This window comes from Hoplias malabaricus, chromosome 12 (assembly GCF_029633855.1).
Source record: "Hoplias malabaricus isolate fHopMal1 chromosome 12, fHopMal1.hap1, whole genome shotgun sequence".
Lineage (NCBI taxonomy): Eukaryota > Metazoa > Chordata > Actinopteri > Characiformes > Erythrinidae > Hoplias > Hoplias malabaricus.
Window position 1 is genome coordinate 25688285 of NC_089811.1, and position 24681 is coordinate 25712965.

The following is a 24681-nucleotide window of genomic DNA, read 5'->3' on the forward strand; positions in this document are numbered from 1 at the left end:
GCTCGTCTCATAACTTCACATTTTTGTTAAAATATAAGATGACCCAAGCATATGTATAATTAATTACAGCATAGTTTTGAAAAAACTATGTCCAAGCTTGCAATAAAATCTTTGTTTTATCCATCAAACTAAATGCATGTGTTACATGTGTGTCAGCTGAAGAGTTGTAAAAGAGCCCAGAGTTTTGCTTATGCTCAGATCTTTCCATGCATTCTGACTTTGAATCAGTTATATCCATGTGGAAACTGCTTCTTTCACCAGCAGCGGCCCAGTGAATAACTGGGCTAAGGGGATTTGTGAAGAGATTAATTCATGTGGCTTTTATAAACAGTTAACGGTGATGGCTTTCCAAGACACACCCCCACCCCACCCCTCCATCTTAAATTTCACTTGGGGGCCTGGCCAGCCTTAAAGGGGATTTAAAGATTAGATATGGTAAGTGAAAGCAGGGGGATGTCTTGATTTTTGTCTTGATTTTTTTTTTTTTTTTTGTTTTGTTTTAACCATGTGTCTATAAAGTCATGATAGTTTGAGCAAGAAGCTAGACATGTTGAACAGATTTCTTTAGCAGTTTTAAAAAGTTAAAGTCAGAGAAGTCATGGCCTAGATACAGAATGAGGCTGGCTAGAAGGAGTCCAGCACATTTTAGCTTGAATTAAATCACATGGGTTTTAGTTTTTTCTTCAGCATTTTGAAGTTGGTACTTAAAAATGTCTGACATATTTCTAAGATTAAGATGAGTGCAAATAATGAATAATATATTTATACTGTTAACTTGTGAGTTCTGAAGAAAATTGTAGAGCTTTTAGAAATACTACTAAAAAGAAGTGTTTGAAAAAAAAGTTAATGATTACGGAATAGAAGAAAGCCCAATTTTGACACTATTTGAGCTACATTGTAATTTAATTCAGGCATTTGACATCGCACATTTGAGCACAGACAGAGATACTGTCCAACTCCCAAGAAGACACAATACATAAATTACTCTGAAATGAAAGTATATCTATGTGATATTCCTTTTAATGCCAGAAGGCTCTGCTCCTGCTTCAAAGCCTCTAGTTAAAAGTCAAAAAGAGGCAGCTTTAGGCAATGTCTGCACACATAAATCTCTCCATACTGAAGGAGTCCACACACATGGGGTCCAAAGACAACATGTTACATTCCAAGCCATTTACAAGCTGTGGGAGAGGAGTTGGGAGCAATATATGGATGCTTTAGGGGATTAGTCCGCTCCCCTGCTCATTCCCTCTTCATTTCTCCCTCTCTTTTTTCTTCCGCTTCTTTTTAAAAGCATGCCATCCCAGCATGCACGGTTTAATCCTGGCATGAAACTCAGAGATAGTTCCTTCCTGTTTTCGTTTTTTGATGTGTTCACTGGCCTCAAACATTCTCTTTCCAGGTGTTCTGGTGGGTCCCACTTTTTTCTTGTTCTGTCCAGTGTCGACAGTGAACATTTCTGGTCTAGTAGTGCGGTCCGCGTTGATATGCAAATGTTGGCATCCCTCGTCAAGTAACATTTCTGTTTTGTTCATTCAAACTAAGTGGGGAAAAACATTCTAACAAGGTACAAAAAATATTAGTTCACAGTTTCGGTTTATTGGCTGAGTTTAGCATATTGAAAATATGCACTTTAAACTATAACTATAAACTATAAATTGTTCCCTAAATTTTGGGCCACATTTTATGTCTTCTTCTATTCAGCATGTTAAAAACATCAAATAAAATATAACTGTGCATTAAAATTTCTTCTTTGGAAATGATTTGCTTTTTTTTTCATTTGGTAAATTAACCAAACATCATTTGAACATAAACTTTTGCACAAAACATACTTATTGTGGGAGTGGGAGCAATAAACAACTGAAGAGTCTAAAAGAGAAGCGCACATGAGAGCTGTAAACATAAACTTGTGTCAGCAAGCTTCTTCAGGGAAGGGAGAAGGCAAGACATGGTGAGATGTGACGTGTCCAGAGTTCAGACACATCTGTGCTCAAAGTAATGAAAACAGGGTGTCAACCACTACCCACATCTTAGCCCTGAGCCAGACCAGCAGACCAGTTAAGCGTGACAGGAAGAACATGTCTGAAGCCATCCAGGCATCCAGAGTGGGTAGAAAGTCACAATGTACAACAGAGGGCAATATATTAGCCATATAATTCAGAACACAAACAGAACTTAGGTTACACAGGTTTGCAGAGAACCTACAGCTCCTTAATGCCAGACTCCGTATCTGTAAATTAACTAAAGTTTATTTAGAAATATTTAGAAACACTTGTCATTTTGCACTCAGACTAACAATCATAGATGTCCTGTGTATTTAGTTTGTAGTCAGAAACATGCCCATATAGGGAAAATATATATAAGTCGTCTTTGTTTTGTTTTGTTTTTCTATGAGAAATATGATTGTTTTACCTCAGTTTTGTAACATTTAACTACAAAATGACACATGAACTCTTCCCAGGTGTTTATAAACAGTGTTAGCATAGGCTAAGCTATTACAAAATAATTTGTACCACAATGATTATTTAATGTTATTCAAGCATTATTAAATCAAGTAAATTCTATTTAGTTTGTTAGTTAGTTTAATTTTAGAAAAATTTCAAATTTTTTTATTTAAAAACACAATAATTCCTTTCAAATATAAAGGTGTAATTGCGATTGTTGATATGCTATATTATGGTTAACTAGTGATTAGCACACATATCAACCAGCTTAGACACAGACACACATTCCACAAAGTCAGCTGCCAGCACTTGCAAGTCAAATAGGACTTCAAAAACATTCAAGAATTTTAAAGATTTAGCCAGGGGATGTAGGTTTAGACACGCTCACTTCCTTGTTAAACTCTGGTGCCAACAGAATTAACTAAGAGAGCATCATATTGTACAGAAGCAGCCTAACACTTGCATGACATCACAACAACAACAACTAATTGGCAGTGTGAAACATCATGTAAAAGTTACAAACTTTAAGCCAGAAAAAGTGGATATTGTGGTTTTCTTGGATAAACGTCATCTCTGGATGTTAATATTTTAAGATATATCTTAGATAGTTCTAGAAAATATTTTTTAGATTTTAGCCCACATTGTGTAGTCCTTTTATATTCAATCCTTCATTTAATACTACTTTATTTCCAAAGTATGAAACATTCCTCTGTTGTAATAGGATTATTATTATTAATTAATTAATTAATTCATTCATTATCTGTAAGCGCTTATCCAATTCAGAGTCGCGGTGGGTCCAGAGCCTACCTGGAATCATTGGGCGCAAGGCAGGGATACACCCTGGAGGGGGCTATTATTATTAATGCCCAACAAAAATATAATAATAATAATAATAATAATAATAATAATAATAATAATAATAATAATAATATAATATATTGTAATAATAATATATTAATAATATTAATATGCCCAACAATTTTTTTTATATTTAAGTGTATGGTAATTTCAATACAATAAATGTGGTTTCCACTTTAAACGACTAATTAACTGTGCAGAAAAACAACTTCTGAGCTTCAAAAATATGTGACTTTTCAGGAACTTGTCCTTTTTTCCCATAGAATGGTTTTGATGGCTAGTGTGTTGAAGACTGTCAGAGGGAGGGCCGGACAGCAGCAGTCATTACTGGACATGCTCCAAGGACCTGGCCCAGACAGGCTATAGTAAACTGTGTGACCAGCAAAATAAGCAGCAGGGGTTGACTGTGTAAATGCAGCGAACCGAGTGATAACAAACAGAGGAATCCTCTGACCACGGGTGGACAGACAGTCACCCTGGAGCTTGAGGGGGATGTGCTCTTCTTAACCATTCAGCCAAATAACAAGTGCAAATGAAGAGTACTGTGATTGCACGAGATCAGACTTTCCCCTCATACGTGGTAAACTGATCTTACTGGACTGGTGTCTTGTGCTTTATAGAGGATTGTGGTAGTCATACAACAAGGCTTGCGTTTTCATGGAGATGAGGTCAAAGCCCAAGAGAAAATGAAATTTGTTTGTACAGAGGATAGCTGGTATAGTTTGGCACTGGGTCTGTTGTGAAGTATGGCTGGTTTTAGAACTCCTTCCCTGATACACCCTTTAATTTCAGGCCTAGTGGAAATGAGCAATATAGCTGCCATGGTCTATGGAAAGAAAAACAGGAATGTTTACTTTTGAATTGTTTCTGACCAAAATAAGTTTAATGTTTTGGGTGGTTTGCATTGAATTTACATTACTGTGGACGTCACAGTCTATTTTTAATGTGTTGGTGTTCATGCTTCTGTTAAAAACAATATAATAATATTAAGATTTCTATTTGTGAAAATGCCTATTTTTAGTAAGACATACCTAATATTATATCTGAAATGTATGATGCACTTCTTTCTGTGTGGCCTGTGGGCAGGATTGCGAGTCTGCCAGAGACCAACACTTTTGGAAATCAAAAAGTGTGTACTTTGGAAACGCAATGAAGTTTCCCTATTCATTTGTCTTTTTTCAAAGCCAGGTCACTATGCTGGCAAGTGCATCAAATCTCACTGTAATAATAATTATCTGTGTCTGGCTCACCAATAAGTTATGGCATTTTGTAGAAATGTAGAAACACGTTCACAGGTTTCAGCATCATTCTGTGGCTGGTGACAGCATCTACATTTTAATACCTTGAAAAGTGGCATTTTAGCCATTTTAGTGTGTTGGAGTCTAGGTTTAAGGGCACCGTGAATGACATTGTACAACTGAGTGTGAATCGAATGTCTCCGCATAAGTCTGTCAGCCTCGCTTTGTGGCTCAGGTAATTTCCCACAATGTAAACTATGCATTCTTGGCTTGGGCTTCAAAGTGTTAGCAGGGTCAGTGCAGCTCTCTAGCAGATACGGACTTGTTCCTCGCTCTCACACTGATCTGACTCCTCCTCCCTCCAGCAGCTAGCTGGTTAAGCAGAGATCCACGGGGTGGATCTTATCTTATCTGTGATTCAGAGGATGGCATGAAATCGACTGAATAAACAAGCCATGCTCGTGACATGCTTTGGCATGGAGCCACATATGCATCATTGCAAAGATGTGGGAGCAAACCCTGGACCCTTCATCAGTACTGGGCCTGAAGGCCAACACTGTATCATAATGACTTTATGATCATAATGACTGTATCATAGCCTTTCTGCTACTCATTCAGAGTTGAATGTGTTCTTGGTTGGTACATAGCACAGTGAATAACACTACTGCCTTCCACACAGAAGTTTAGAGTATGATACCAACGACACCCCATAGGCTAGACTCCTAATTCTCCATTCATAAAACATGTGAATACATACATGTATACTGAGTGCATGCTACACTTCTCATAAGTGTTGGCTTTGGCGCAGGCATGGGTCAAGTCTTTAGTGAGAAATCCCCTTCTAATCCTTCTTATTCAACCCAGTTGTGTTGTATGAAAGGATCATGCTTGCTCTGAAATTCCCACGATACACATAGGATACTTAAGAGGAGAAGGAAGGGGGAGACCTGTTTATATACAGAAGCACAAACACTCCGTTTAGCTCTGAAAGTTATTTAACCACTTAAGGTGGAGAGTTTAACAGTATGTGAGGAGTGTATAAATTTCCATCAGTAGTCTACCAGATTTTTCAGGTATCTTTTGATGACTTTAAACATTTTATAATGTATTTATTATTATTATTATTATTATTATTATTATTATTAACATTGTTTTATCTTGCTTTAATGTTGGCTTAACAAAATGATTAATAATGTTATCTATAAGGTAATAATTCTAAACTCTATATTGATGTCTAATGCTTCTGGTCTGTAATAATTTCAGCCCGGTGCTACTACCTTACTCTGTAATGATTGTGTAGTAAACTTGTGATCCAAACATTGAGCTTTAAAATGCTTTTCTGTAACATATTAAAAACTCTCCCTGGGTTTAAGATGTACTTACCTGTCACTATTACTCCAAACACAATTAGGACAAAAAAAGACAACTACAATATTTGCCAGTTTTCTACTGACAGTAGGGCTGAATAAAAGAAGGAGTGATGGAATGAATAATTGGTGTTCTATTGCTACAAATAATTAGCAAACTAGGTGGTTACTTTGTGCAGCTTCTTTAGTTGGCTTTATTGACAGCATTGATGCTGAAGGATGCATTGTAAATATCATTCATTTTTTTACGCTGATGCACAACACATTGTTAATTTGCCCCTTTTTTCTTATTTTGTTTATATAATTATATAATTATATATTATGTATAAATTTGGCTAAAAACAAAACAAATGTCTTAGAGTGTTTTTTAATGTTTGTTTAGCCCCTGATTTGAGGTGTAGGTCTTTAAAAAAGACTCATAATAAACAATATAAAGTAATAATTGTTGCATCCCAAAGAATGATACTTTCACTGATCCTGATTGCAGGGCAGCACAACAAAATGACAAACATCAAGCCCTCATTTGGCAGCCAGACTGAAGTTAGTCATAAACTTATTACGACGCTAATATTCAGCAGCTGAAGCAGCAGCTCTTTTCTTCTGCCACACCCATGGGTTAAAAGAGGTCAAATACATGTCAAATGCATGTCAATGCTGAAGTTTAAAAGACTTCAGGTCGATGATCAAGCTTGGAATAATGAATACAAAGCCAAAAGGTACAGAGAATCTCAAAGGCCAAATCTAGAATGTTTTTTTTTTGGTTTGTTTTTTTACTTTGAGGTAGGTAAGATGTTTGTTCACATTTACTAGACACTTGGAAAAAGACGAAAATATCCCACTTAACAGCTGGGAAGGCCAATTAGACTGATTTTACCCTTGACGTAACTAATTCTAAACAAAACTCGCAAATAAGCATCTTTCTCTCCTACATTTCCCCCCACTGTTCTTTTCTGTTTTCCTGCCATTCAGATTGTTACTGTGCATTCATTAGCTAGAGATGTCTGGGCAGCAGCCAATTAGCGTTCTGCTCCAGGTAACATTTTCTTCCGTCAGGCAGGCCTCACCCTGCTGCTAGAGACACAGAGGCGTCTGGGCCCAGAGGGAGCCATCTCAGGCCTGCCAAGATCAGGAGAAATAAGAAAAAAGAGCATAGTTTCTCCCACACAACCCACCATCTCACCACAAACACTCCTCACTAGCGGGTAGAGGGCAGGCCCTCCCTCTCCCACTACCACTCTCTCTCTCCCTTCCCCTCTGAGCTTCAGAGGTTACTGTGTCACTAACAGATCCGCACTCAGTCTCTCACTGTGTTTGCCCGGCAGCCAAATGGACAAACTGAAAAGGGGAAGGATGTTGACTGAGAAGTTGTCATTGATGAACTGGATTGTGAAGTTGGATCTGAGAGCAAATATGCTTTGCCTTATCTGATTTGCCAGCCCCGATGCTGCATACAGTTCCCTGTGGGTCTTTTGCCCTGCCGCCAGATACAGATCTCTTTCCAGTGTTATGATATTGTCATCCTTTATGTTGACAGATAGATTTCTGTGGGAGCTCCCATTGGTCTAAAATGGCACAGTGATATTCCCATGAAATTCAACTTTGCAACCCAAGGAAATTCTATCAGGTGCCCTCAGTCATTTTTCTTTTGTTAATTATCTGGAGATATTATATAAACTGCTTTTTATGATTGCTGTTATAGATTTGTGCATTCTGGCATATTTGTGCATTTCACCATACAAGTACATTATTGTCTTTAAAGTCAAGATGAAATGGGGCATATGAAATCAACACAGTATTAAAATCTTGAGTTATAATAGAATAAGTTTAAATTAGGTTCTCTGATTAGAAGTATTGAATATGTACCCTTGAAGATACCACAAAACACCCTTAAAAATAAAGTTTCTACAAATTGTTCTTAGAGATGCCATAGAAGAACCTCTTTTGGCTCCATAAAGGACCATTTATGCTAATATGTTTAAATGGGTAAAGGACCTTAAAAAAATCTTCACAAACACACATCCCTTAAACAAACATGGCTCTTTATAGAACAGAAAGTGGTTATTCTATGGCATTGTAGTGTGCAGTGACAGTTTTTCTGTCAGTTTATGAAACGTAAACTAATTTACTGAAGGTCTAAAAAGAAATTTGATTATTCAGAAGACAGAATAAATGTATAAAATAATAAATAATCACTTTTTAAAATATAAATTTTGTTTGCTGTTTTTGGTGATAAAAACAATTTATTGCTCTTTGAAAGTAAATTTCAAAAGTTGTTTTATTTGTACAGTCTTTCTATGCAGAGCAATAGATTTGATGTTTTCAAAGGTAGTCAAGGTCTATGGAAAATCTGTGTGTCAGAGCAGGACGTTGAAATGTTTTTCCAATGGGCACAAACTAGCTGTGGAAGCACAGCCCTACATTTGGCCCTAAATAGGCCTTGTGTTCTTCTGTGTTTTTGTAGCACAGTTTTGACACCTCAAGCGAACTCGACATGGCAGCTTGTCAAATGTGCCGAGACAGCGTAATTGCTGTGTAACTCCTAATGAAAATGTAGTCAAACAGAAGAAATAACATCACTCTGACACCTTCTCATGTTCAGTAGGCGCAACATGTAATAGATCCTGTGACGTTTATGATGGCACGTGCTAAAGGAAATGTTCTAAATATGAATTATTTCCCTGCTGTATTAAACAAATACTGTATGCATACAGGTACCACTGTCCATATGTGATAAAAATAGCAATATACATGACAAAGTCAGTCGCTGATATTTAAGAGCAGGTTTAAACTTGAACACGTTAATGAAAGCAGATCATTAGAGTATATTGCATACCATTTCACTACTTTGTTCTTTATAGTATTTATACAAATAATTTTAATTATATAAAAATTGCAGAATATTTTTTATTTTATTGTGTTTAAAAAAACAATAAAATAAAAAATACATTAAGCATTTGAACTGTGATATTTATGTATGTTTGAGAACATACTGAATCTCTTGAGTGACTCTTAGGTAACGTGGATGAAAGCATCTAATTAAAATCACTGCCTAGAGCTGCTACATAAGCTCTTTGAGTTGGTGGTGGCCCTCCGATCATGTTCATCTCTGTGCTTCAAATAGAATTTGGACATGACAGCATACACGATTCTGTAGACATTTTAGGATGTTTCAAAGCCACAGAGGAATCTTTGCTGTCCAAAGCTGAACTGTCAGATGACTCAGAGTTCACTGTCAGAGGGAATACTGCATCATTTCAAAGCATCAGATTGAGTTTATATTAGGATTTAGTCCCTGACAAAGCCTAGTGCTCAGAGAGGGTTCTCAGGCACGTATGTCTGGCGTTACACCACCAGGAATGTTGTTTATCACCGATAACCATTTGGCTGTGACTTTATTAAAGGCTATTGAGGCTAGAGAGCTTGTCACTGATTCATAAAAGCATTCCTTTATATTTAGAGTAATACTGGCCCAGAGAAAATTTTAATGCTCAAACATTGCTCATTCATGATTCAGAAGTCTTAATGGAGATTCTTCAGAAATTTCTTAAGGGAAAAAGGTGACTAAAAGGAGACTTACAATACTTCTATTCCAGAGAAAAAGAAGATAGTTATGCAGCTTAAAAACTGTTCTTAATGTAGGATGAGAAATTGTTGAGTTCAGAGTGTTGTTAAGTGTAAATCAGTAAATCTGAGCACAGTGTGAGACTGTACTCAGATCTTAACTAAACACTCCTTTGTCTTCCTATCTGATCTAGTTTTATAGAATTTGCAATTATTAAGACAATTCCTTTTTTGATTTTCATTTATATGATGGTAAAAGATGAGAAATATGAAGGTTGTGGAATGTGAAGACATGTAACTACAAAGGTCACTGGCTTTCTGTCATAACCGTTTGACTTATACATATCATATCAGATTTGTACAATGAGATAAAATAGGTCTTTATTGGTGTCATGTTTGCTGTTCTTGTTCATTGCTGAAACAAAAGAGTGAAAAAGCAGGGCTACATATGATACACATTAGCGTTGTGTAGAGTAAACTGAGGGTTTAGACACATCTGTGGCACATGTGTATCTTCATCAAGGCAACGGCAACTGCTAAACTTCAATGTGCTCAGAGATTACTTTGAGGGAAAAGAGAAATGCTTTTTAATCAGGTCTCTGCCAGGCTCTGCCCTGCTTGACTCCATGTCGTTCCTATCACAAAGGTGAAGAGGCCAGATGTTTGTTTAACTTCGCATGTGGCTTAACTGTAATTTTACATTAGAGGTCTGTCATTGTGTGCTATGTGTTCTCTTGATTATCCATATGTTACCACTTCACTACAGTGTTAGTGTTACTCTGCACTGCATTCATAACACATAACCCAAACTTAAAAAGCTAAAACATTTGATTCTTGGAATAAAATGTTTGTGGGAAAGTAACACAGCTTCTCCTCCAAAGCCTTTATAAGAAACATAAAAACTCTCCCTCTTTCATACCCTTCCAGACATCTCATAAGCAGTCTAGCTAGTGATTTACACACAGGCATAATGACAAACGTCTGATTTGAAGAGGAACTCCATCATTTTTGACAGCACCATCTCGTGGGCTGTGTGTTATGATATCACTGTGACTAAAAAAAAGTGGTGCCGGTCTTTTTCTCACTGGGAGGATTTCTCAGTGTTTTTTCCACATACATTTGGTATATAAAGGACAATACAGAAAATACAAGTATATATTTATTTTACAACCAGTGGCATATGCATAGAATCACCGAACTAAGACTAGCAACTTTTTTTTGTTCTTTGTAGTAAATAAATCAAAGATATGCCACAGTTGTTCAAAGCTGAATGCTCAGGCTTCATGAAACAACATAATATGAATTATTTGGATTTGTGGCATATTTTGGAGGAACAAATTATGGAATCACCATCATCAACAACAACATTACATACTTGTTAATAAATACACTGTATGGCTTAGGAGGAGCAGACATTCATTCATTCATTTTCTGTAACCACTTATTCAGTTCAGGGTCATGGTGGGTCCAGAACCTACTCGGAATCATTGAGCAAGGCAGTAACACACCCTGGAGGGGGCGCCAGTCCTTCACAGGGCAACATACACATGCAAATTCACTCACACCTACGGACACTTTTGAGTCGCCAATCCACCTACCAACGTGTGCTTTTGGACTGTGGGAGGAAACCGGAGCACCCGGAGGAAACCCACGTGGACACGGGGAGAACACACCAACTCCTCACAGACAGTCACCCGGAGCGGAAATCGAACCCACAACCTCTAGGTCCCTGGAGCTTTGTGACTGTGACACTACCTGCTGCACCACCGTGCCGCACAGGAAAAGACATCATTAATGAAAAACATTTTTCAACATTGAGCTGGTACCAAATTTCAAATAGCATTTGACATATCAGAGTTGTCATGGAACAATTTCTTTATTTCCAGATTCATTTTCAATTAGATTGAGATTCCGAATGATTGCTGCTTGTGTCACTGGGTTGATGTGCCTTTTTGTGGCAAGGTGCATTATGATCCTGAAATATGACTTTATCACCAAACCTATTTTCTCTCAGTGGAATGAGAAAAATGTCCAAAATTCACATGGACACTGATGGCAAAGATAATCATGGCCATCTCCTTTGGTCTATTATTGGACATGCTGAACAGGGTGCCAGTTCATCTCAGGGCATCGCATACTCACTTTTAAGTGAGTTTGTGACTTTGGACTGTGGATGGAAAACGGAGCACACAGACAGTCACCTGAGGCAGGGTTTAAACCCACAACCCCAATACCCAAAAGCTGTGAGAGAGTGACACTACATGTTTCCACTAGCTAGTAACTGTAGAATAATTCGATTTTTATTAGATTTTGCTGATCTTTGTTTTTAGAATTCAAACAATTCATATTCCTTTCTTTAAAATTAATTAAGTTAAATAATTAAATGTATTGCATGAGTCAGAGGAATGTTTCACCAAGCCAGATACTAAGCTGTTGAACAAAAAAAAATTGTTTCGTTTGTAATTTGCTATTTTGTTTACTATGAAGTGAATAGCTGAGTGAACAAATGTGGTGATTGCATGACTTTTTGGCAGGGGTAGTGTCTGTGTTGTATACTACTTTTCTAATGAAAAAAAAAACAAATCAAAGAAAATATCTATTTAAAACTATTGTGTCATCCCTGAGTAAATCAGTCTGAAATTTCTTCTAAATTTGAATGTCAGATAGGAATATATTACAATTTTACAATGTTTTTTTTTTTTTGATGATAGATGTTAGCATGATACAATGTTAGAAGACACTGTAGCAAACAGAATGCTCAGTAACACATTATATGTTAATTATGGTCACACATGTAGTAACTAAGACTGCAAATTTGAAGGGAGTTAAAGGGGACAAAGGGTCTCTGAACCATCCTTTGCAAGACATTAAAAAGTATATTTTCCACCATCAGACACATGAAATTGTACCAGCCTTCTTTTCCATTACTTACACTCTGAGGAAAATGACTAATTGTAAGAGCTCTGAAAACTGTCATGTTAATGTCTTGATGACTAACCTCCTTTTAGCTGTCAAAATGCACAGCCCACATAAGAGTGTCCAGCTGTCAGAAAGTTAGTTTTCATCATGTCCGGTCGATGCAATGACAATGAAACAAATTTAGGATTGAAAATTGTTAGCAATTATACGAGAGCAATGAGAATGAGACTAAGAAACGTAAAAAGCCACGCTCTGTGAACATGTGAAACAGGTGGAGACTAAGAGCCCCTCTGGCTGAATGGCTGCAGGCTGACAGTGAGGAAGAGCTCCACAATGAGCTCTGTCTCAGCTAGGAAAGGGTCATTAACACAAATAAAAGAGAGAAGCAGCAATTTAGACACCTCAATTTGGTAATTAGCCATTAATGACAGGAAAACGCACTCACTGGAGGAATGAACGTACGAGAGAAAGTAAACTTTGCAAAATTGTGCCCTTAGCTTTCAAAATGGGTGGTATGTCTCAGCCTGGCGACATCCACTGCAGCATTAGAATCATAGTCTTCTGGTCAGTGTCTTGAGCTCAGATTAAGCCTTGGACCCATCATTGAAAGGATTTTAGGATTAAGTTAAAGCCTTATACCAACCCCGTTATTTTCTTATTCACTGTAAATATATTGATAATGGCAGGAGGTAAATTATATACTAGCATAAACTGCACTTTACAGCAAAGTACAGCAGTTTCCCTTTTAACCTCCACTACTGCTCCTGCCTCAGTCATCAAACAATGGTGTGTTTGCTTGCTTTTGTCTGATCTCCAGTTAGTGCAATGTTGCTGAATCAGAGGTCAGTCACTGGCACTTTTCAGTAAAGTGTTGGAGGGTCGTCTCGGACCCCTCTGAAGTGTTTACCTAGCCCCCTTTTCCTTCTTTCCAGACTCCTCTGGCAGCCTGTGCTAAGATAAATATTACCCTATGCAGAGTGCACTCCGAGGGCCAGAGAGGAGCATGCTTCTGCTCGTCGGACAATATTTACAAGAGTACCAAGAGAGCTTAAACAAGTTTGTGAAGAAAAATCGCAGTGGACTTAGAATTAGTTTGAGTCTAAATAAAAGAAAGTACACAAGCATTGTAATTAGTAGCTTATTCAAGCACTGTAATTAGTTTATCATGTAAACATTTATCAGAATGTCTTAAACTGCTGTGGTTAAAAGTGACGCCAAATGCAAATCCTTCAGTCATCAGAGTATCTGGAAAAACTGGCAGTGTTGTGTAGGCTAAATTCCCACAAAACAGAAGTGTAGCATGTCTGAGCCTGAATACAGCTAATTCCCAGTCATTCAACTTGACAATGAATTAGTAAATATATGGTTGCATCAAAAATGTAAGTTATTATTTTCCCTGCTTGTTTTTGTCATTTAAAAATAGCAGCTGTCTATAACATGGTTTAAATTTTTCTTGATGAATTGATTAGTAGAAATGATCCAAAACTGTTTGAAGGTTAAGGACAATGTGTTTCTGCTTCTGGCTTTGTTTTCAGCAGCTATGATATGTTACTGTTGGTGCTCTGTTGAACATCACCCATAAAGATCTTAATGAAAAAGAACACATAGACCAACATCCATCCAGTTCCTGCTCTCTCCCCTGTGGAACCGGAGAAAGCTAAATGTGTTACTCATAGCTCACTGTTTATTTATTTTCATACTTGCATCACAGCCAAGTAAACAGTGAAGTTGTTATATGTCTGAAAGTCCCCAAACAGAGTGTGGTTTCAGGGGCACAGGGGGAGCAAAACTTTCTCCCCATGCTGCAAGCTCCCTCTACTACAGGCTTAGCTGAGTATCTCGTTACCTGGGTTCACCTCAGTAGCCATCATAAAAATTTTTGTTTACTTAGATACAGTGGAGTAAAGTTTCATTTTAGCCTTTTCCCATATTGTTATACTTTTTTGCCAGTTTGTTTCAAGTTTTGAGAAATGTGGTAACGATTGTTATTGAAGGTTCTCTGTACTTTAACAGGAGTAAATATTCAGTTCATGAGACTCCATAAGCCTTTTCTGAATACTGACATAAATATATAATGCATATTAACATATAGAGGCTTATTCCTACAAGCATGGGTTTTAATGAAATCTGCTGCGGTACATTTAATTTCACCTCTGTGTTATGACAACTGCAAAACTCATAAATGTGCATTGGTTTAGGTCACTAATCAGGAGAGTTTTATGTAAGTGTTGTGTAGTCTTATGAACAATGCCCATCTGTGAAGTGTCACCACAATATCCAACATCCTCGGCCAGCAACTGAGAGAAAATGGCTAGCAATTAAAGGACATTTTGGGCTTTGGAAAACAAATGGTCTCTGAATGCCAGGTCAGAGGTGAAGCCTAACTCAAAGGAACCTTAGCAGGATGCAGGCTTACACCAACACTCTGGGACTGACACAGTAGACAGGTGGGTTCCTGAAATAGGAACAGTGGCGGGAAAGGCATGACTTAGCAAGATAGTTTTCCCACAGAAGCAAAGGAACTGGGGAGGATACAAGTTCCATGATGATTTATTGCAAAGCACAGAGATCTGACAAGTGCTCCTCAAGGCTTGCTCAGTGCCTTAGAAACAATACAATGTCCTAAGATACTTGGTGACTTGTGCCATGAGAGATTTCTTATTTTAACCATGTAGGTTTTTCTTTTTCCAAGGCTTTGTCAGATGGCTTCCTTGACAAAAGCCTAAAAAGTAATTGTCCCTTTAGAATCTCAAGATCCCCAAGAGGGTGATGATCTGTCTCACGTTTTACTCATGAATCTTTAGCAGGTTGTTTGAATGACACATAGAAGAACACCATCTCTTGTTTTAGGACCCTCTGCTGAAGGACTGGCACTGTTGCAATCACACTCCACTCCAGAGAAGAAAAACACAGTCTCACTGCTTGTTTGCTTGCCAGGTCCTGGAGTTTGCAGTTTAATTCATGCCATTGTTGACTCTGCCCCATTCCCCTTCCCTCTTCAGCCCTTAGTTCTAACTGCCCCCTCTTCTCCATGCTGCTGACTGAGGCTGTTTATCTTTTTTTTCAATAGGGCCAACACTGTTGTGTGGGGACAGGATCCATTTGATGTAGTCATTACCTCTATGACCCCTTACTCATGGGTCATCCTGAGTTTGAGAGCAAGAGCCTGTTATAGGCCCTCCTCCAGTGTCCTGTGAATCGCTGTAAAGACGGAATGCACCCCTATTGTTGGAAAGAAAGGTCCTCTCAGCCTCCCATCCCCCTTTTCCGTCAGTAATAGGGGCCCCTATACCAGACTGTTGGACATTCTCCTGCTCCCTCCTCCCTTCACTCTGTTGCTATCCCGTAAATTGAGCCTTCTTTTTGGAAGCACTAATTAAGAGCCTAATCTTCCCTTCCTTTTGAAAAACAAGAGCTGAGGGGCAGCGTTTCCTTAAAGCACTTCATTATCTACATGTCCAGTGCTGCTGAGACTGGCAGCACCACCCAGGGTTGAAAATGCCTTAAAAATGAGAAACAGCAGTAAATCATTTTACTTTTTTGCAGCACACGAATGAGTCAGTAAGTCCAAGTCTAGATGCTGTTGCTAAAAGAAAAAAATGTCTGCTGTCAGGTTCTTTGAAATATGTAGGGTGCAAGCATTGGACCAATACCATGAGCCAAATGAATATAATAGTAAAAGGAAGTTGCATCCATGGGGAGTAATGCAGACACAATAGAAAAGCATTTTAATGAGGGGTCTTGTTGTCAGTGGCATTGAGACTTGGCCTTAGTGACCTGGAGCCACACATAATAGACGTCACACATATAGAGGACTTTGTCATTATTAGGTTCCTGGTCCCAGGAACCCAAGAAAGACTACAGCTGTGCATGGTAGAACAATAAAACGACATAAGGAGAGTAGGTAAGGAACGGTTTTATGAAGAGAACATATTCTCTCACAGCATGTGTCTGGAGGTATTTAAAGTAACAACATAAACACAAAATGGAGAGCCCCCTGTAGAGGACAAAGGATGGGTACCCTAACCATGCAGCCTGTCTGAATTCTTACCCCCAGGAATGGCACCCACAAGGCGAATTACTGTGTGCCTCCACAGCTGTTTTTAGTTTGTGCTTTTACAGCAAATTCTTCCCTCAAAACCCATTGAAGTTGGAGCCAGTGCTAGGATTAGGCTGGATGGTTAGGTGCTTGTTTTATGTAAATGGACCATTGACCTGAGCATATCTTATCACAGAACATAGCCCCTCACTATTGCACTCTTGCTTGCAGTATTTTTACTTCTTTAAAGACTGTGGACACACAGTGAGCTCCAGCTGGGATTCCTTCTGATGGACCAGCATGGCTCCTGAGCACATGCTTTGTCCGTCTTGGAAAGAACTTCCTCAGCCATTCTCTAAATGTAGCCATTTAGAGCTCCACTAGTGCTGAGGCAGCATTGACCAATTCAGAGGTGTAAGGATGTTTGGACATCCATTGTGTCAGTGGATGTCTTTTATGTGGATGCAATAACATAAAGACTGAGGAGTGGGAGAGAGTGCTAGAAAATTCAGAGTGCAATGTGACAGTGTACTTTGTATGTAATTCTGCAAAGTTATTGCAAGTTATTCTTTTTACTGGGTTTGCTGATTTCACTGAATAGTGGAAATGGTCAAAACCCAACCATTTACAAAGAACATCAGTTTGTTTCCATGGGGATAACACTTTGATATTCATCATTTTAATCTATATTCTGATTCATTTCATAAAACATGACTTTTAGTTATTTTATTCATTCAATCTGTTTTACAAATGTTTTTGTAGCACCTTTAACACACATTTATCACATTTAATAGCAGTTGAGTGCTGTAATCATAACTGATGATAATGAACTCATTTTTGCAAATGTAATTACTTATTATTAATCTTACAAGATTTTAGAAACAAGATTAAGAGAGCTCCTAAGCATTCCAGGGCTTTTAAACATTCCAGTGATAAATTAGGACACAGTCAGGTTTGTGATTAGCATTGTGTGTAATTAACCTTGGGGAAAAGTTCCTTATCATCTTGTTAGCACTACAAGTACACCGGTAGCATGCTAACCGCCCTAAAATATGCAATGGCGTCACTTCAAAGTCTCCAGTTACTAATACTTTTGTGGCCTTCTTGTTTGCAGTGATGCATTAGGCTTATTAGCATGTGACCCTGTGCCACAACTGATAGCTTACCATCACTGATAGCTTACGTTTCCTGGCCCAAGTTCTGCGGTAGAATTGGAGTTTACACAGGGCTAATAAATCTCAGCAAGATCTCCTCTACCTTATGAGGGCCAGAAGGTTGCTGGAAATGTTACAAGTGATTGGACTATTCGAGCCAGTCGTTTAACATTGCTTACGCATGCAAAAGAAAAGCATGCAGCTTTGTAAATATTAACAGGAAAGGCTTGTAGGGTCTGATGATGATCCTCCACATCTGTGGCTACTGTATTTAGGGCAACGTCCTAAATGTTTGGGGGATGCCAATGATGAGAGCTAAACTATTTTTACGTCTGGGTGAGTTTCCTCTGGGTACTCAGGTTTCCTTCCACAGTCCAGAAACAAATGCTGGTGGGTGGATTCGCTGTTTAAATGTGTCCATAGGTATGAGTGACTGGGTGAGAGTGTGATGGACTGGTGCCCTGTCCAGGGTGTATTCTTGCTTGCACCTAGTCATTCCAGGTGCCTCCGGACCCACTGTGACCCTGAACAGCATTAAGCTGTTACAGAAAATGAAGGAACAAATGATTAAGCCCTCCTGTGTCAGTTTATAAGTCACTTGAAAGTGCTTCATACTTTTAGCTATACTTTTCTGTGTTCTTGCTCCGATAGGGAAAATGAATTCCTTCTAGAGGAATAGATCACAGGAACAGTTGTTTTCTTGTTTTGAAATGTTTCATGAGACAGTACTAACATCAGAGCACAAGGGTAATGAGCAGTGGTCAGTCCTGGTTTAGACCTGAACTAGGGTTTAGGTTACACAATATTTTTGTGAATCAATGAATCAAAGATAGATTTCATTCATTACAGCAAATGCCAGTCAAGTCTGGTATTTTTAAGGTGGGCAAGAATAATATCATTTGTCTCATGTGGCCAATTTCTATGTCAGACTAAATATGTTGTTAAACATGTTTAAAAACATTCTACAGAAGCTCGAGCAGCTGTTACGCTTGTTAAATCGATAAACCCAATCTGCAGCTCTCCACTAACAGAATGCAGTCTGTGGCAAAATACAAACAAGGGATAGAATCATTTTTGCCTTTATGGTTACATCAAAGTTAATAAAAAACAAAAGACAAAGCTTTTATTGTTATTATTAGTCTAACAATAACATTGTGCTGCAATAGCAAAACAGGAAAGCCAAATTAACAGTGGCCTAAAGACAAAGCAATTTATAGCTTGTAAATGCATGACTTATTAAATCAAGCATAAACTACAAAACCAAACAAGAACAAACAAACAAGAAGCAAGAACCAACAGGAAGGTAGTTTTTACAGGTTTCTGAGTTAAAGCCCAGGCTTACACATTATATAAGTTAGGAGAAGCTCATCAGTATCTGCAGCTAAGGTGTAGAAAATGTAACGTAGCTTATACTCACTGTCCCAAAGGTCTTTACAGGAGAAGGCATAACGTTTCCTAAATTTTGACCAAATTGTTTTTCCAAATTAGTTAGAGCCATGTTAAAAGATTAATGTGTTCAAATGAAAACTAAAATTTGATAGGTAAAACAGGAGTAACATTTAGCATATTTAAATATCCATGTACTTAAAATGTTACATAAATGAGCTAAAAAAAAACAAGATTACTACGAAGTGGATCATTTTATGAAGCTCCAGGGGTGTTAAATGAAAAGTCATTCACTTAATGCTTCCTTTCATTCCTGGAAGCAGTTTTCGTGCACTGCCCTAAACCCTTAATCCTTCTGCCGCCACAACTAACGCCTTGGGGAAAAAAACATCAATGCAGGCTAAATAGAGATGTTCTATAGCGTGCATGTCTCCCAGGTGTGGGATCACTAGAAAAAACAAAACCCCTTTGGCCGTTTACAAATTGTAGTCTGCTGCAAGTGGATGTGTATAAGTTTGTGAAGAATAAAGCTTTATGATGTTGAACTGAAGGTAAACACATCACACTGTACTAGGAACAACTGAAGCTGTTGGGGGCTACCACTTGGCCTGTGGTTTCCCAGGGTTCCAGGAGGCTTGCCGACCTGGCGTGTAGCGGTTGGCATGGTGCTGTGCAGTTAGGCCCCTTGCCAATTTTTGCTGCTGGAATTTCCTGTCGGAGTCGACTCCCTCCTGCTCACTCCCTCCTTTTCCTGGAGCAAGACAGAAAAGCTTTTTTAATTACACTGCTGCGGCCTGGCCTCTCAGGATATTATTATTGTTCTTGAGTGCTTCCTCTGAGGATGAGCTCTTCTCACTACAAAGCCACTCTGCTCTCGGCTCCGTTTGGGCATGAAAAAGTGAATGTTTTCACTGTGCTTTAGGACCCAAAGTGTCCGTTGTTAATGTCTGCCACCTGCCATTGTCTTTAAAAGGAGACACAAAATGATTCCTGCTTTTAGAAAAAATGAGGTGGCTGGTTCTCATCAGACTCTGACAGGAGGTTTGGGAGATTAATGAAACAATAATATTTCTACATAACTTTAAAACAAAAACTTTACAAAAGAAACAGGAATTGAAGTATTCTTTGACATATGTCCTAGTGTAGATGAAATGAGATGAAGGACTGCTTTTTAAAGATTGTTTTTCTAATTATTTGCTTGGTATAGAACTTTTACAAGGTCAAACCTACATTTTTTTTTACAATTACACATCTGATTTTACAAAAATGGCTCTATAAAGAACCACGCATTAAAATGTTCTTCAGAAAAGTAAATTTGTGACATTGCTCCAAAGAACCCCTCTTTTGGTCCATCTATTTAAGAGTGCAGAGAACAGCTAATGCTAAAATGTCTGTCCAATAAGCAGAAGTTGTAAGGACATTGGAGTGAACACCATTGGGATTTGAACAGCATAAACCATGTCATCACACCTGTGAACTCCACAGGGCTTTGGCCTTTGGTTCTTCCTTTGGCCTGAGAACAATAGAGCTGTCTGAGTGATAGAGTAAAAGCATATTCAGCCAGTCCCTGTGCTGTAGCTTCTCCAGCAGACACATCCAAAAATGCCTTCTTCTCCCAGTGGGCTCTTGTGGGCGTTAGTGTGTATAACTGTCGAATCATGAAGTGGTGTTTGTTGTATTGTGTTGTGAGCTAAAAAATGGGTGTCACTGTCATTGTTGTGACTTTAGAGGATTTGTAGCTGTGATCCAAACCTTCACACACTCTATGAAAGTAACACGACTGAGTCTAAAGGGGGTCCCTTTAGCAGTTTACATAATTCATGTAAAATAACAGACATGAACTGATATGGGAATCATAGATATTGGGAGTAGAGCCACCTGGATTTTCATAAGGAAAGGTATGTATCACTGATTTGTCAGGGTTACAAATGCGGACATTTTTCATAAATGTCTGTAAAATGAAGACATCTGCCTGATACATTTCAAGTAAATACACTATAAAGCTGTATATAGTGTGTTTACACAAAAAGAAAATACACTATATACGCTAGGAAGCCACCGTCTCATTATATTTCTTCTGAAACCTAGGTCTTCCTTTACTGCAGTGTGGGCATTCAGTCTTATATGAAGGCTTGCCATTAGATGTTGAAACAGCACACATAAGGATTTGATTACATTTACTTTCAAGAGCATGAGTGAGATTAGATAATGATGTTGGATGATCCTTCCTGGATCATAAATACCCAGTGAAACACCAAAAGGTATCACTCCAAAGAAAGCTAGGGTTAGGGTTTTGCTGTTCTATAGCCCAGGACAGGCAGGTTCATACGCCACAGGCCAATGGTTGGCATTAAACTTGGTTATATTTGGTTTATGTGTTACACATTCTGCTGGTCAGTATTTTTCTATAAAGATTATATGACGGTGTATTCTCAGGTGTGTCAGCGATGGGTGCTCCTTAAAGTAGCAGAAATCACTCATCAGAAGGAGTGTCCACAAACTTTGGACATACAGTGCATATGAATAACGTTTTTCAGAGGAAAGGGTTGCAGTCTGGTACAGATATGATCCCTCACGCTCCCCTGTACCAGTTTCCATCATTCTTAATGACACAGACGTCCCAGAAGTCCACCTCCCCCGTGCTGCATATGTCTAGCTCACGCACTAACGTGCTGCACATGGACTTGGCTGGAGCCTGAATGAAGATGTTATGCATGCACATGTTTCCTCTCCCCAATGCTCACAGAGGGGTTCATTATTCTGGGCCCTACATCACGTATGAGCTACGTCTCTCTCCCAATTCACCAAGGACAGGGAGCCTAACTAAATGGTATTTTTAAAAAAATGCTCTGTGTATGTCTTCAATTTTTCCTGAAGGTCTACCTGGCTTTATGAGGGAGATTTCCGAATACAGTACCCTCATATATTCTACATATGCTCTGTAATAACCATTTGCCTGTCAGTTGTTTTTCCATTACTGCTGCAGAAAAACAGACACTGCACACTTCTCCAGGACAGATTTCAGAGAGGCTACAAATGCCTACATGCAGATCAGATAATTGCACTCATAACACATATGTTGACTGCCGTACTTAAAGGTTTTTTCTCCATAAATCTCTTGTAGTGAAAGCAGTCTAGACATATTACTTTTTAAACGTAATTACAAATTTATATAATATAGTTTAAGATGGCATGGTGGCGCTGCAGGTAGTGTCACTCTCACACAGCTCCAGGGATCTGGGGTTGCAGGTCTGAGTCCTGCTTTGGGAGACTGTCCGTGAGAAGTTTGGTGTGTTCTCCCCGTGTCCATGTGGGCTTCCTCCAGGTGCTTAGGTTTACTATCCAAAACTGTCCCAACTGTCCGAAAACACATACTGGTAGGTTGATTGGTGACACAAAAGTAGCCATAGATGTGATTGTGTGGGTGAATGTGTGAGTTTGTGTGTGTCGCCCTGTAAAGGACTGGCACCCCCTACAGGGTGTGTTCCCGCCTTTTGCCCAGTGATTTTGGGTAGGCTCCGGACCCACTGTGATCCTGAACTGGATAAGCGGTTACAGACAAAGAGTGAATGAATGAATGAATTAATAATATGGCTTGGAAAATATACATTAATATTTGCTTCCCATTTATTCTGATTAAAAAAAAAATTAAGGATACCAGTAGTGTTCTCTTCAACATACCTTGTACTACTTTTGTTCCCTATAGAACCATGTTTAACTTTAATGTGTGAGCATGCAGAACTTCTTTAAAGACAGAGTAATGGATTCTTTAGAATGGAATGACACCATAATTGAATTGTTCTAAGATGAGCCTAATGTATAAAGAACAAAGTTTCTGTAAATTTACACTCAGAATATCTCTCATCAAACATAGTTCTCAGAGGAACCAGGTGTGGTTTGTTCATAGAACACTTATTGCCACCATTTTGCATTTTTCATACATTGTTAGGTTTTTTAAAATTGAAATAATAAATTAAAGATTACTTGAGAAGGTCTACTACTTATGACAATAAATGTGGTATTGGTTAAAATATGCACTCTCAGCACAACTTCTTGGCCTGTTTTGAAAACAGCAACATATCCCATAACATATCATAACGGGTATCACTGTAACTTCTAGGGATTTTAGAAGTTTAGAAGTTACTGCCACAGCTGTAGTCAACCTGGCAACTAGTTATTACTGAGAGACAACACACACTTCCCCAGAGTTGTATGGGACTACTACACTATGAGGCCTGCATGCCTTTAAGAAATAGAATAGATCACACAAAGGGTTTTAAACCTTTTTTAAAGATGACCCCTTGGCTTTGAACCTAGCAGGAGTAGAGAAGTCATGCGTGCTATGGAGTTGTTCTCTTGAGTGGAGTGAGAGTGATGGGTTTGGAATGCTGACTCACATGGGCCTCCTCCCTGAGTGGCCCCCTGTTAGAGGCCTGCAGCAATCCTCTTGGCTCTACCCCAAGGTCCTCTCAGGTACAGATAATAATCACGGGCCTTTTTTTTTTTTTTTTTTTGCTCTGTGCTCCCAGGTCAGCTCTGACTCACGCACACACGTGACACCTTAAGAATTTTAATGTGAGCCAGGAGCAGGCCTGAGGAAACGGCCCCTCTCTAGCCATGGCACTGACAGACACCTTCGCATTAGGACACATAAGAGAGAATAAGCAATGGCTGTCATAGCCACGGAACTGGCCAGCAAACTAATTAAGTTCAAAATAGTCATAATATTCACCTGTATTCAAGGCTGAGGAGCCAGTGCCCTGAAGTATGTTCCAGTCATTATTGAACGCATGTTGCTTTTTAACAAGGCCTCTTTAATTCAGTGCACTTTTTATGGGCAGGAAGAGGATTGCTGGTTCTCTCTGACGAAGAAAAACTCATCATGAAAAGCTTTAATCCACTCTTCTGCAGATTTCCAAAGGTTAGTAAAGAGGTAGAGAGGGTGCCACGCTGTCTGTAAGGTTTCAATTATTTCTGAAAGCAGAAGCCCAGACACCATACACATTCCTGTCTGAAAGAGGGGGATATGTTCTTGGTGTATGTTTCAGAATGGCTTTACTCACTTCCCTTTGCTGAGAAAAAGAGTTGTCTGAGGTTTTAGCCACTATAACTTACTGCCTCAGTAACTGTGCAGTGGCACACATCCATGTGGCCTGGAAATCAGGAAAACAGAAGGTGTTCTCCTTACTGCTGTAAAGTTGGTTTGTGTTCGGGCAGCATGTTCTCCTTGATTTTCTGCTGTCCGCACTCCTTAGTTCAAAGAGGGTCTGAGTGCATGTCTTTGTCTGAAGTTCACTTTCTCTCTGTCTCATGTTGAAGATGTAGGATTTCTCAGAGTTACTTTGATTACTTATTTATCCCAATTCTCCTGTGTGATACTGCCAATATCTTGCACAAAACTGCTTTACCACCTCTGAAATTCATGTGAGCAGCATTGTAGGCCCTGTTTCCCCTTTGAAAATGTTTCATCTGAAAGCCTGACACTTATTTGAAGTCTCTCTCTCTCTCTCTCTCTCTCTCTCTCTCTCTCTCTCTCCCTCTCTCTCTCTCTCTCTCTCTGCAGCTCCTCCTCTATTCCCTACCTTCCACACACCGATACCGATCGACATGCGCCACCATGAGGGTAGATACCATTACGAGCCACACCCTCTTCATACCATGCATGGGTAAGTGTCTTAAATGTTCCTGTCTTTCATATCAAGGAAAGACAATTTCCCC

At 38.8% G+C, this 24681-nt stretch overlaps 1 protein-coding gene across 1 annotated transcript in view; it reads left to right on the forward strand.

The window, feature by feature from the left end:
• The window catches only part of gli2a (GLI family zinc finger 2a), a 77622-nt gene that overhangs the window by 16347 nt on the left and 36594 nt on the right, over window positions 1–24681 (forward strand). The window contains exon 3 of the mRNA XM_066641131.1: window positions 24527–24629. Coding sequence (XP_066497228.1) covers window positions 24527–24629 — 103 coding nt within the window. The remainder of the gene's footprint in view (window positions 1–24526; window positions 24630–24681) is intronic.